This window comes from Corapipo altera, unplaced genomic scaffold (assembly GCF_003945725.1).
Source record: "Corapipo altera isolate COAL_440 unplaced genomic scaffold, ASM394572v1 112, whole genome shotgun sequence".
In the NCBI taxonomy this organism is placed as follows: Eukaryota; Metazoa; Chordata; class Aves; order Passeriformes; family Pipridae; genus Corapipo; species Corapipo altera.
Genome location: NW_020884899.1, coordinates 47896 through 61386, shown reverse-complemented (window position 1 = coordinate 61386; position 13491 = coordinate 47896). Strand labels below are relative to the sequence as shown.

At 41.5% G+C, this 13491-nt stretch overlaps 1 protein-coding gene across 2 annotated transcripts in view; it reads right to left on the bottom strand.

Moving 5' to 3' along the window:
* Positions 1-3346: 3346 nt before the first annotated feature.
* The window catches only part of LOC113949994 (vitellogenin-2-like), a 22321-nt gene continuing 12176 nt past the window's right edge, over positions 3347-13491 (bottom strand). For both annotated transcript variants that reach the window (XM_027649230.1, XM_027649232.1), the window contains 13 exons: positions 13294-13491; positions 12849-12899; positions 11880-11969; positions 10617-10829; positions 10378-10520; positions 9852-9990; positions 9205-9340; positions 8593-8779; positions 8177-8268; positions 6987-7084; positions 6084-6243; positions 4518-4679; positions 3347-3669 (listed from right to left, as the gene is read on the bottom strand). The exon at positions 13294-13491 is cut by the window's right edge and continues 315 nt beyond it. In XM_027649230.1, the coding sequence (XP_027505031.1) occupies positions 3551-3669; positions 4518-4679; positions 6084-6243; positions 6987-7084; positions 8177-8268; positions 8593-8779; positions 9205-9340; positions 9852-9990; positions 10378-10520; positions 10617-10829; positions 11880-11969; positions 12849-12899; positions 13294-13491 (1788 nt within the window). In that variant the 3' untranslated portion in view covers positions 3347-3550. The remainder of the gene's footprint in view (positions 3670-4517; positions 4680-6083; positions 6244-6986; positions 7085-8176; positions 8269-8592; positions 8780-9204; positions 9341-9851; positions 9991-10377; positions 10521-10616; positions 10830-11879; positions 11970-12848; positions 12900-13293) is intronic.

Genomic DNA, 13491 nt, shown 5'->3' with positions numbered 1-13491 from the left:
GAGTCAAAACCGTCACAAATGCTCTTGTTCTCACCTCAGTGGCTGAATGCCATGAAAGCCCTGCCTTTTGAAATGAGTGCTTAAAATTATTAAAAGATATTTAAAGTCAATTATTATTAATGTGTAACAAAAAATACTAATTCTCCTTATTCCCTGGAAGCACCTGGTGCTGTTGCAGTCTGTGCTGACTTTGCCCAGGTTATACTGACCTGACCATAAGACACACAGCTTATCTAACTGATAGTGCCCCAGCAGGATTGTGCAAAATGCCCGGGCAGCCCTCCTGCGACACCGTGCCCCTACCTGCCCTGCTGTGAGTGGGACAGGCTGTTGGCACAACGCTGCTCTCTGGGGACAGAGAATTCACCCAGTAACACAAACCTCCCAGCATTATCACAAAGGCTGTGGCTAAGTGCTGCTGACATCTATGCTTCCCTCACCTGCCTTCTCTTCACCACATGGTGGAGTCCCCTTCTCTCATCAGCAGGCATTTTCCCCGTTCCTTTAGAGGCAGCCCCACAGGTCCCTCAGGATACTCTTGGCTCCAGGGTTTGGCCTGGTCCCCAAGGTCCCTGGTACTGCCCAGTCAGGTCATGGAGTTGTGCACAAGTACAGCTCCAAGTAGCTGGAGCCACCCACACTGCTCCATCAGGAACCTGGAGCAGGAAGGCTAAGGCAGCCCCAGGACTGAGGGGTTCACATTGGTGCCCTGTGGCTGCTGTTTGCCCACCAACCTTCTCCTCTGTGGGTGGGGAACCAAAGCTATTGCTCAACTCACTGAGGGAAGGGTCTGGATTCAGTTTCCCATCAACAGATCAGTGACTCCTATCCAAGGCAGTTTAGTTTTTGTAATGTTGTATAGGTGATTTTTTTTTTATAATTGACAGTTGGGATATAATTTATAATGTCTGACAAACCGTGGATTTTGCTCCTGGATCAAAGACTACATCTCTAGGGAAAAAAAAATTAATTTTGAAGCAGAGCAAATCCTCTGTATTTTTACTGACTCTGTATTCAGAGCCAGTACTTGTTTTAACCCCTTCCCTTGTAAAACTTGTAGCACATGATAGAAAGCCAAACCTAGAGAGATGCATCATGTCTTTGGAGATTTGGTAAAGGTACTTGAAGGATTTGAGTATGCAACTACTGGCCACTGGTACTTGAGGCTCAAAAGCTAATATACTATGACATAAGTCTATGAGCTGCACAGATTTAGTTGGTTTTTCTTAAAAACTCAGCTTGTGGACAGGGACAGCTCCAGGTCAGTGGCAGTGAAAGTAGAGAGCTGCTGTGATGGCATATTAAATGCAGCAAAGCTTGTTTTCTTAAAGTTATAACACTGTATCACTGAAACACCCCACTACTATAGCAGTGACATCAAAAACTGAACCCTAACACTCCTCAAAATAAGTTCTTGCTGGGGGCTGTACAGGCTCTGCCCAGATGCAAGAACAGGGTTTCCCCAAAATCCTCAGCACTGCAGCTTGGGGCTGCAGAATCTTACCCCCATCCCACCCCATCCCTTGCTTTGGGCAGCAGATGCTACATTCCTGGTCACCCTGACCATGCTGCTGCCACAGGGCAAGATCATCTGTGCTTCTGCTTCAAGGGCAGGTTAACCCATGGGCAAGGGCTTTGCCTTTAGGGATTTCTTCATAAAACGGAACCCTCTCATTTTCTAGGTCATTTTTTCAGTACCTCAAGAACAATTTCAACTCCCAGCCTGTGCCCCCATGCATTCACAGCCCTTTCATGCTAGGATTTCTCAGGAGAATGTAACAGGAATTAAAAAGAGAGAGGCAAAAAACCCAAAAACTCAAGAAAATTGTGAGGGTGACAAACAATTTGGCTGTGCCGAGGACCTGCCCTGGACAGCATTTCCCTAGAGCTGCACTCAGTTCCCTCCACAGTGGCAGTGGGGGAGAGGGGCAAAGGCTGGTTATGGGCTCCCCACAGCCCCTCCTGAGGTGGATACCTATAGCCCAGATCCCCCTGCAGGCTGCCACTGTGGTTGGGCAATGCTCACCCATGAGTCTCCTCCTGGGCTCATCACACCTGAATGCAGAGGCTGGAAGATGACAACCCCCCCAAAACTGTGCTCCAGCCTTGGCATGTTGGAAAGAGAGGAGACCTGGGGCTGCCTCCACTAGAGTTGGGAGCTCATGCCACAGTCCCCCATGGAGCCCAGCTCTGGGGACCACATAAACCCCTGAATTTTGCTGGATTCAGCCCCAGGTTACCTGAAAAGTCTGTGCTTCCTGTCACTGCTCCATGTGACTTCCAGGCAAGCAGCAAAACCACCAGCTCATCGCTTCCTGCTGCTGCTGGGTAGGGCCCAAAACCTGTCTGCTACCTGCTCCCCATCACTTTGTAGAACAGGTTACCATGGCAGCATTTAAACTGCAGAACTGTATAGTTAGACCTTTCAAGCATGCTTCTTTTGGTACTAAGAACTTTACCTTCCTAAATTATAAAACTCATATCCAAAAAATAAAACTTATATATGCACATCCATTGAATGTACCAAAGCTGCCAGAGAAAGCAAAAAACCCACAATTTTTACAGAATGTTCTCAAGTGTTTTCAAAAACACATTCACCCAGTGTGCATACTCAGCCTGCAAGCACAGCCTTAGGGGCAAGTAGAAAACATCTTCCAGATCTGCTGGAATCCTTTGGGTTCCAGTCCTCAGGGTAGATGAGCATGTTCCTGACCATGCCCACACAGACCTGTGGCAGATGGGCAGGAGGCAGAGCCCACCTGCTGATGGTGGCTTCAGCAAGGACTCATGCTGGACACAGTGGCTGGGGCATCTCACCCAAAGTGCAGAGGTCTGACTCTGCTTCAGACTCTTTGGCAGGGGGTGTGCTTGGGTAACACCACCCTGTCGTGGTCAAAGACCCCTGATTCACCCTAGCTTCTGCACCAGAAACATAACTTGATTGTGGCTCCCACAGACCAGCCTTGCCCAGGGGCATGACATTCAGGCTTTATTCCCTGACCCTGCTGCTCCCTGCAGCAGCACTGGCCCACCGGGCAGCTATTGCAAAGCGTTGCGGCTGCACAGCTGCTGCAGGGAGTGCCTCACACAGAGGTGATCAGTTCCTGCTCCGAATGCACAGGATCCCAGCACCAGGCAAAAAGGCCCTGGTAGAACAAGCAGAAGCCTGGTACCACAGCTACACAACCCGGATTCTCAGTGGGGCCTGACACACACATGTGCCTGATACACAGAAGATGGTCACAAACTCAAGAAGTCTACAAAATGTGGGGTGAGAAGAACCTATGCAGACCTCCTCTTTCCATGACCAGTGAAATAAGGAAGCCTTCATAATTTTTTCCATGCATGGATTTATTATGAAATCAGATATTTATGGGCAATCATAACAGTTTCTACAATAATAAAGTTTAATACTTTAAATTACTCAAGAAGATTCCACACATCCTCAAACAATTTAGTGTCTCTATTATTCCTTTAGCTGAGGCTTTTTACACCATATAATAAAAACATGAAAGTGTTTCCGGTTTTTCTCATGCTGCAATGTACAGCTTCACACACTGCAGTCTTCATCCTCGCAAGAACATGCTATGTGTGCATCAACAGTGTCCTGCATATCCTCTGACTTCTGGTCAAACTTCGTCTGTTTGTCTGTCAGGCTGGTAGCTGAATCTGGTAGGGAACAAGAAATGAAAAGCAAACAGTACACAGCAGAAGTAGTTCTGCAAGGTATCATGCACATTTGCCATGTACTAATCATTAATTACAGCAGGCTTGGCTGCTCCTCACTGACTTACATATTTGTATTTGTTGAAGTCACACAGAGATGTTCCAGGAAACCCACTTCATCAATAAGAGAATTCTACCTTGAAAGCTACTACTTCTATGTAGAATTTTCTAATGATACATTTAGGAAAGGGTATTAGGGTCTTTAAGAAAAAAAAAACACTTGGAAAACAGACATAATTCTATGATCTATATAATCTATATCTACCTTATCTAATCTCTTATGAACTATGATATGCAATAAAAACTATGTCCTCCTATATCACTGCACCCATGTACAAGGATCCTGTTCACATCTGCCCTTTTAGTGCCTAAATCAGCTCAGTGAAACAGGATCACATCCAAAGGCAGTGATATATAAAAAATACAAGGCAAGTATCCCTGTTTCAGGGTGCTGCACATGGTCATATGTGGCTCAGTCCTCACAGTTTTTCAGCTGAATCACAATGTTGACTGTGCTGTTATCCTGCCCTTATCTTCTGAGCTTCAAGCGCCATGGAGGGGAGTTTAGTTTAGATTTTAAGTTGTAATTTAGATTTTAAATTTACAATAGAAAATAATCTCTCTTGCTGAAGGAATGTTTACATATTAATAAAAAAAGTTAATAAGGCAGTAAGTCCATCCCTACCTGTGGGTTAGATTATTCATATTTTTGAAGTAGAATAACTGACTCAAGTCACAGTCTATTTATACTTTTGTTCAGCTCCTATTCAGTAGGATTTCTGTTGACTTACCAGCAGGGAGACAGTGGAAGCCAACACTGACTGGAGTAGTCTTGGTGGCAGAGCATCCTTTCATACAGCGCAGCACTGGCTCTGTGGAATAGCACTTGGACTCTACACCGGCGAGCTGAACTGTCTTCTCAAGCTTCACAAATGAACGTCGCAGTTTGCAGACTGGAACACAGTCACGGGTGATAGGTTATGTGATTACACTCAGAAGCTCCAGATCTCCCCAGAAGGACCCATCTGCCAACACTGACAATTTGCAAACAACTTCCCTCTGTGAAAACTGTGCTTTGGTCATAAATGAAGCAGCTTTACTGGCTGACAAACCTTTCAAATCGGTTGATAAGATATGGAGTCATGGAAAGTTAATTTCAAATGCAACCGGTCTGTTTCTAGATCTGGATGTAGAAACATAGTCTGATGCACTTTCTAATAAACATTTTTCAAAGTAAACTGGCTTACTGAATAGCCATCAAACCACGTTTTAAAATGCTGAATATTCAGCAGCAGAACTAAAGGGGAGATTTCTGAACAAATAAAATTAATCACTAAAGAATTACGTTATTACCACTGCGATTCAGACACAAAATTGCTGGAGAGAGAGTGCAAAACTCATTGCTACTAACCAGTAATATTGACCTCATTTTGGATTCCCAGGATAAACAGTTACAAGTGAGAAGCTAAACAGATCACAACTTATTCCTAACTATAATTTTTATGCTCTAAAATTCCAGCACTTTCTGCTGTATATTAAATGGAAACACAGTATGCGGTCATTACCAACCACGGGAATATTATTATGTACATGCATGTGGACTCCGTGTTTGATGCCCAGTTTTCATGACAAAGACATAGAAGAATAACAGTTAATGCACAGCTAAATATGTACAAGCCATTTCCAGGAACTGAGGAAGTCCTTTCCATCAGGACAAGTCTCTACGAATGCAATGTTCCTGTTCTCCTTGAGCACTACGGTACGATGTTGCATCATAACCTCAGCTGAGAGCATCACACACCATAAGATCCTAACCTACTGAAACACTTAAAATATAGCTTTGTTGTTTTGAAAGTCCCTAGAACTGCTCATGTACTTGAATGCTTTACTTGACAGGTTGCACTGGTTCAAAAATCAGGTGGCCAGCCATGGTAACAACTACTAACCCCCATTCTATTTTTTGATGGATCAGTTGCTGAAAATTGATGTCTGGAAAATGTTGTTGTGCTTAAATCAAAGCATTCTGTGTGAATTTACACTTTTGCTTTTTTTTTTTTCTGATCATCTTCTAAAACACTTCAAAACTGAAACTAAAACACTCAAAAACTGAAAGATTTTGTTTTCACTTGGTTATTTAGTTTCAACTAACTTGCATATTTTGGCTTGTTTAGCCTGTGATTTCCTATTTCTTTCTCAACTGGCAGATAATTTTAATACTTAATGTATAACTTCATAATGATTTTTTCAGTATGTTTTTTATTTCCGGAATGTATACAGATTTAAAATTTTCTGAACAGATTCTGCATTTTCTAAACAATTGCAGTAATATTATATTAAATTTATTAGAACTTGCATACCTCCTCTACAAGGTTTTTCTTCCAAAATCCAAGAATGCCCAAAGCTCACTGCATTTTTAGCTACATATCCGTTGGGCATCCGAAATTCCTCTTCACATTCAGCATCATATTTTCCACATATTCCACACATTTTCCCTGCCATCCATAAAGCAACTTGAATCTTTGTGGAAAAAAAAGTCAAAAGCACTTCAAGTTAAAAAAAGAAGTAATACCTACAGAGCAGATTTTTGCTATGTAGGTCCCTTCCAGTGTAAGTTAAGGAACAAACATTTAAAATCTCCTTGGTAAAAATCCAAAAGGGTCTGACAGTCATATTCCAAACTCCTGTGGGGGTGCAGCATCATTGCTACAGTCTTTAAAACATACTGTGCCAATCTAGTATGTTATTAACGCTCTGTACTCTTAATACTCTGAAACTTTTGTCTGGTGGATGTTTTGACAGTATAGGAGATAGATACAGTAGGGTTTACCAATCTCTTACATTCCTGTTTCAGATTATTTTTAGTGCAGATTTTAAAGCATTCGTTTATCTAAAAAGAATGGGTGCACTTCTGCTGTTTTGAAGGATTATACAGTTGTAAGAACAGCGGAGAAGAGAGGAAAACTCATTTTTCTTGCAAAGGCACTGATGACTCAGCACATGTACACTCACAGACCCGCTTCCCAACGCACCCTGTACTGCAAGAACAAGGTATTTTTGTTTGTGAAGGATTCTCATTTCTCACGCTGAGGAACAAGGAGCAGGACTGTACAATCCTGTAGCATCATCCTGTTGGGGATTTTTGGGCCCTGCGCAGAGTTGTCTTTGCCACTGTACACTCTTGCACTCATGCACTCATGAGATTTATGGGAATCCTACGGAAATTTCTCAACACTCAAGCTTATGAAGAGGAAGAGTGATACCCTGAATGTGTATCCATCAAAGTACAATTTATCAATGCCATAGGCTGGGGCGAGAAGTACAAGCCCTTGATTTTCACTGTGGATCCACAGAGAAGCACCTAGAAGAAAACAAAATAAAACAAAGCAAAACAAAACCAAAACCAGACCAAACTGAGCCTCTTTAAGAAAGAAAAAATGCAACTGTCATGTTTCTAAAATGGTTTTTTCTTCAAAATTCCTCAGTTGTTCTATTCGAGAAACAAAACACACAACAAAGCACCCTAGAAATATTTATATATAGAAAACAGGTGTTTGTAAAGGGTTGGAAGACAATTTTAATGATCAAAGATTTATTCATTTTTCTTTGGGTTATTAACATATTCATATTTATATCTAGAAATTATTTCAGAGCTGTCTATAGCATCTGTGTAGTTGTGCAGATAAACAAGACCCTGAGTACACTATATTGGAGTATGGAAATACAAAGAACACCAAGATTGTCACTGGAGCCATTTCTAGCACAATTATCACTTTCCAAGAATATAATAAATAGGACAGAGCTCAGCAGTGGTGCATGTTAACCCAATTTCAGCAAGATTTAGCCTGATCCATATACTACATCTCTACAGGCAGGGAATACCCACACTGAATATAGCTGCTGACTGCACAGCACAGCATGCAACAGGGTCTTCCTGTACCTTTCACAGAGAATCTATTCCTGCTCTGAGAGAATCAAGCAGGCGGTTTTACTAGTTCTTCATATCTATTCATAGCAAATTTCAGAATGCAAGCCAAATTTATGCCTACAAATCAAATTGGGAAAAAACACTGGTATACAAGTCACATGTGGTGAATTTTAGAAAAACTCTACTTCAAAAAGTTTTAACCAAGCAAGATTTACACCATAACCAAAACACTTCCCAAATTTGGAACTTCAGTAGGAGCTGCAGTGATGTACAAAAAGCAGGGATCTTCATGTTAGTTATATCTTGCTTACTTTGGCCACATCAAGAGCCTCACACCCTAATCAATCTTCCTAAAAGTTCCTATGCAAGTGAGTAAAATACATGTTCTTAAATATTAACCTTAAAACCAAGGAAACAGTAAATACAAACTGATAAAAAACTGATAAAATCTGTTTCATAGACTCTCTTTCTTTCTTTCTCCTAAAACATATGGGAAAATTAAACAAGATATGCTGCATCACTTACCAGCAGATGTGTATGAAACATTTGTCATGGGGCTTTCAACTCCGTCTACCAGCAGCTTCACCCGTCCGTTTGCAGGACGCATGTCAATGTCACTGTTAAGGAGAAGAGTGTTCATACCCTGTTTGTGCCCCATTCACACACATGCAGTGGCACTGGCATTTTCCTGCTCACTAAATATCACTGATCACAGCATAAGCTTATTTCAACCACTTAAATTACATGGGGGTATTCTTGTCACCTATGATGAGGGATAACAGCATCAGCATTGCATTCAATGTGCATGGAAAGTAAATAAGGCAAACACTGAAATCCCGTGGGCTGCTAACTGTTGCAGTGAAGCTCAGATCGAAGCTCCTCTCGTGTTAAATGTGGATGATGGTCACTCGTGCTCCCAGCATCTGGCAGGAGTTACTTACTGAATGCCAAGCTTGATGTTGATTGCTTTTAGATTCACAGCTTCTTCAGCATTCCTCATCATCACCAGGAACTTAAGGTCAGAGCTGCAATCCTGAGCCAAGATGTGGTAGCAGTTTGCTGGCATCGTGTAGTTAAACTGAACTTCATTAAAGGTTGTGATCTGGTTGTAGGAAACTGAGCACTGAGCTGGTCAAAAAAATGCCAGTGAGTATTTGCTTTTCCATAAGAGAAAGCCATTAAGTCATGTTTTATTTTTAGTGTCATGTTATTTTAGCTTTATATTTTTTCCACTATATTTTTGTATGGTTTACAGGGGCTTTTGGCTACTAAGCACCCATAAATTCTTAAAAAGGTACGGAAAATATACTCCTCTATCTAATAAAAAATAATTACCAGAAACTTTAAATGTTATCAATTCAAAGAACTGGTATCTTGATCCCTGAAATGCTGATGATTTCTGTCCTATATGCGCAATATTTTCTCCCAGTTGAACCGTCCTCACTTTCTTACAGAACATTTCCTAGTTAACTGGAGATAAATAATGCCAGCAAAAATTCAGAAGATGCTCAAGTAAATTGTGACACTGAGGTTGTCATGCTTCTGAGCCCAACCTTTCAAATTCTGAAGCACTGCAGAGGGAGCTTCAGCAAAGACATTCCAGATGGGAGGCTGCAGCTCTGAGGCTGGTATCCTCGGACCTACGGGAAGTGACAGGGGAAGCCTCATGGCTTTTTCATAGAGGATAATCTGAAAAGGAATTCAAAAGCACATTCAAAATACACTGTGCCAACAAACAGCTGAGATTTTTCTCCTGTTTGGAATTTGATTTCTATTTCTTCTACTTTTGTTGCAAAGACTTTATGTGAACACCACTCATCTGTCTCATTGCCCACGAGGTTTTTGCTTTTACTTAGTTTTCTCTCATGGTGTGAGAGAAATCATTCAGGTATTATTTGGGAGAAAATGAATTACTCCCTTTCAAAGGTGAGGAGGTGAACACTTATGGGCTACTACAGATGGAAACTCATGTAATTATGAGTACCCATGTCTCTTTCTGTGAACAGAAGCACCATATGAATATCCTTCTATGTACTATCAAAAGGCTGAAAATAAATGAAAGTTGTTTTCATCATTTGCACTCAAAGTGATGCTTACTTAATTTTTCTTTCTCAGAATTGACCCACTGTAATTAAAGTGCAACAGTCACACTTTCCTACTAGGAATAAATAGGAGAGTGATAAAAATATTTCATAATTACATCAGGAAGCTTGATAACAACATCACATGTCCTTGGAGAAGTTAGAGCCACGATCACCCTGGCTTGTCGAGAAGGATTCTTGTCTGTTTTTTCAGAGAACCCCAGCATAAATGCAGCCCCAGGGATGAACTTGTAAAACCTTCAAAAGTTCAAATCAGAGAGACTTGGTGAAATGGAGAAGTAAAAAGCTGCACACATCCCAACCAGGTTGTCTCACACCTCTGTGTAAGTAGCATAATAGTCTTCAGGATCACTCATTAGGCTCACACCCACTCTCTGCTTTACTGTTCAGTGAAAGGAAAGATCTGTTCCTCAGTTTTCAGTAATTACATCCAGTATAAAGAATTATTGTACATTAAAATAGGATGTAATGCCACTCAGCTTTTATGTCAAAAAGTAGTACTTGGACAGATCTGAGAATAAAATATTAGCCAGTATTTTAGCTACTAGAACCTCATGTGTGGATGCTGATTTTTCCCAGTTGACCAATATTGTGAATGAGTATCACTAAGGACTGAAGTCTCACCATTCTGCTATGGATCTCACACTGGAAGGAACTTTAGGCCACTCAAGTTTCACTTGTACAGCAGGGTGGGCAGCAAACCGCCCAGTCACCAGCTCAGTCGAAATCTTGTAGTCCTGGCAATTCTGTCCCCATTTCAAGTAAGCCTGTAATGGAGAGAGATAAATGATCCATTTTTTAATGCATGGACCATGGTTTTCCTGTAATGCATACAGGTGTATATAACGATTTTTGAGTCTTACCACTGCCTTGTGAGCATTGAGGACTGAAGCATCAGCACAGAGCTTCCACTTGCTTGAATCTGTGAGGTTTGACACAAATACCTGCATCCGGGGCCTGATGGAGTCAATAACAGCATATATCACGAGCTGGAGGCCTCCTATCTTCTTATTGTTATGGATGCCATGAAGAAAAACAGCTAATACTGGTGTTTTAACATCTCCCAAAAACTTAGGCTAAGAAGAAGGGGGAGAAAGTACGCAAAGAATATAACTATAAAAGAGTTACCATGTGGAACATTTTAGATGCAAGATTGAGATGGATAAATGAAAAATAAATAACTGAACCACAAATATATACCATCATATGTACCACACATATATACATGCCTACAAAATCTCATGCATATGTCTTTAATGTGCACGTGCCTCTGCATGCACAGATGGACTTTACCACTGCGTTTATATGATCCAAAATTTGTGCCATTTCCTCAGCTACAGCTGATACCATGGAAATACTCATGGGATTAAAATACAGTAATGACTATATGATTTGGGCTTCATTGTTAATAATCAGCCTGTGAATAAAAGTGGTTCAATTTGAATAACATCAGCTGTCAGTTTTATGCATCACTCATTGTCACAGTAATAACATTCCCCAGCTGCACTCCTCCTGTTTATCTGTCTGGGTGGTCTGTTGGCTTTCACCTCACATTTCAGCTGTGAATTCTGTAGAGTGGGCAGGTTTTGTGTTTGCACAGCAACCCAGCACAGAATATAATCCAGGATATTGCCTTCAACATGAAGAACCTCCTCCTTTGGAGCAGGGCCTTAAATGCGCTATGACCTTTGATACCTGCACTCCATTATTAGCAAGCCTGTACACATCCGACTGGGTGGTGGCGAGGAGTGCAGATGTCCCCTCTGGAGCACACCTTTTGGTGAGACTACTCTGAGCCTCAGCTACCACCACCAATGTCCTTACGCTGGCACTGCAGCACCTCAACCTCCCTCCTGGTTGCAGAGCTCACAAGATGAGTCTCTGCAGGCATCTGTCGGGCGGGATTCCCATGAGGGAAGGGTCACAACGCAAGTAAGAAGGATCCTCACTGCAGAGGAACGTGTGTGTGGGAATTATGGGGCGTGTCTCACTCTTGACTAATACTTGAGACTTGAGAGGTTGGCATTTCTCCCTTCCCATTTACTTAGATATAGAATTACTGCAAGTGCGTGGCCACATGCCATTCTTCCAAGCTATCAAAAACTCCTAAAAATGATGCAACTAACCCGGGAAGCAGGTCTAGATGAGGCACGACTGGATCTGATAGAAGAGTACGAGCTGCTAAGTCGGTCAGTTGGGAGTTCTGTTTTTGGGAACTGTAAGAAAAAAACACAACATGCTTAACTCAAAAGCATGCTTGAAGAAATGCACTAGGCAGTGTTGAACTGTCATGGCACTTGGTGTTGGTAAGTTTGTGTTCCAACCCTGAGCAGCTCGATGACTTGCAGTAGGCTTTGTCCTGCTTAGTACGTGTGATCTAGCTCTGCAAAATATTGTTTGCCCAAATATACCTGATGCCTCAGAAGAAACAAATACGGAGTGTGTTTAGATGAGAATTCCCTGTATGAAAAAATAATGGACCAAAGCGATTCAAAGGAAACCAGCCTCTCAATTCAATATGAAAGACCAGAACTCCTGCAAGGGTCTTATCAACTGGAGGACACATTGAAAGGACCTGACAACTGGATGGAAAGGATCATCTGAATGGACACACACAGGCGAAATTTTACTTTTTGAGGAGCACTAATATCAAGTACACTGCTCCTGGCAGGCTCATGCTGCAGTAAGAATCTGTTAAACCAAAATAAAATAAGGTATCCTCCTGTGTTTGTCCACATCATCATCCTGGTGTATATCAGCAGTGATTCCAACCCAAGAAACCAAATGATCAAAGCCAGTCAAATGATCCAATCTTTTGATGGTAGGATCTTAGTTCCTCCAAAGTGGGCAGCTCCAGTCCCTCATATTGCTTTGGTAGAGGTTTTTCATCTCCTTTGCAGAGCCACAAATGGCGTCGTGCACAACACAATGAGGCACATAGCTCTCTGTCTTTACGCATATCAGAAGAACCACCATGGCTCTAATGTTATCAGTACTGTAATTTTCCTCAACAAAGATAATAAGTTGCCTTTAAAGTTCTCCATTTGACTCATGACAGTTTCCACAATTCTTTTACTGAGGAAAGAAAAACTCACCTCTTGTCTATGTGCTGATTTAAAGTGGTACTGGTAAATCTCATGAACTTCCTTTGAAAATGAAAAAAACAAGAAGATTAAAAATTTCTAATGAAAAGAAATGCTGCAATTATATTGAAATTTGAGCACTGGAAATTAAATAATACTAATAATCCTTCATACATAGCTCTGTATATTTAGCCACAAGCACGTAATTCAAGATGAATATATGGACAATAAACTGTTAAAAAAAATAGTTCCTTGCCTATAACAAAAGTTTCAACAAACTTGTGGAAACTTTTGAGATGCTTTGAAGTAGTCGTCTGAGCCAATGATTGCAGATGTGTTTGCAGAACAAATTTTGCAATTTTATATTGCTAAAATTTACTGTGTCAATTCATAATTTCCTGATTTGTTACGCAAAACCAACCACCATCAGGAATGTGATTCAGAAACACAAAGTTACCCATATTTTGGAATATGTGCTACTGCTGCTGCTATCGCCATCCCAATGTCCTGAATGATGCCCGTGGCTATAGTGGCTCAATGACTCGCTGCTGCTACTGCTGCCATTCAGATGCCTTGAGTGATGCCCATGGCTATGATGACTGCTGCTACTGCTACTGCTGCTGCTACTGCTCCTACTGCTACTGCTGCTGCTACT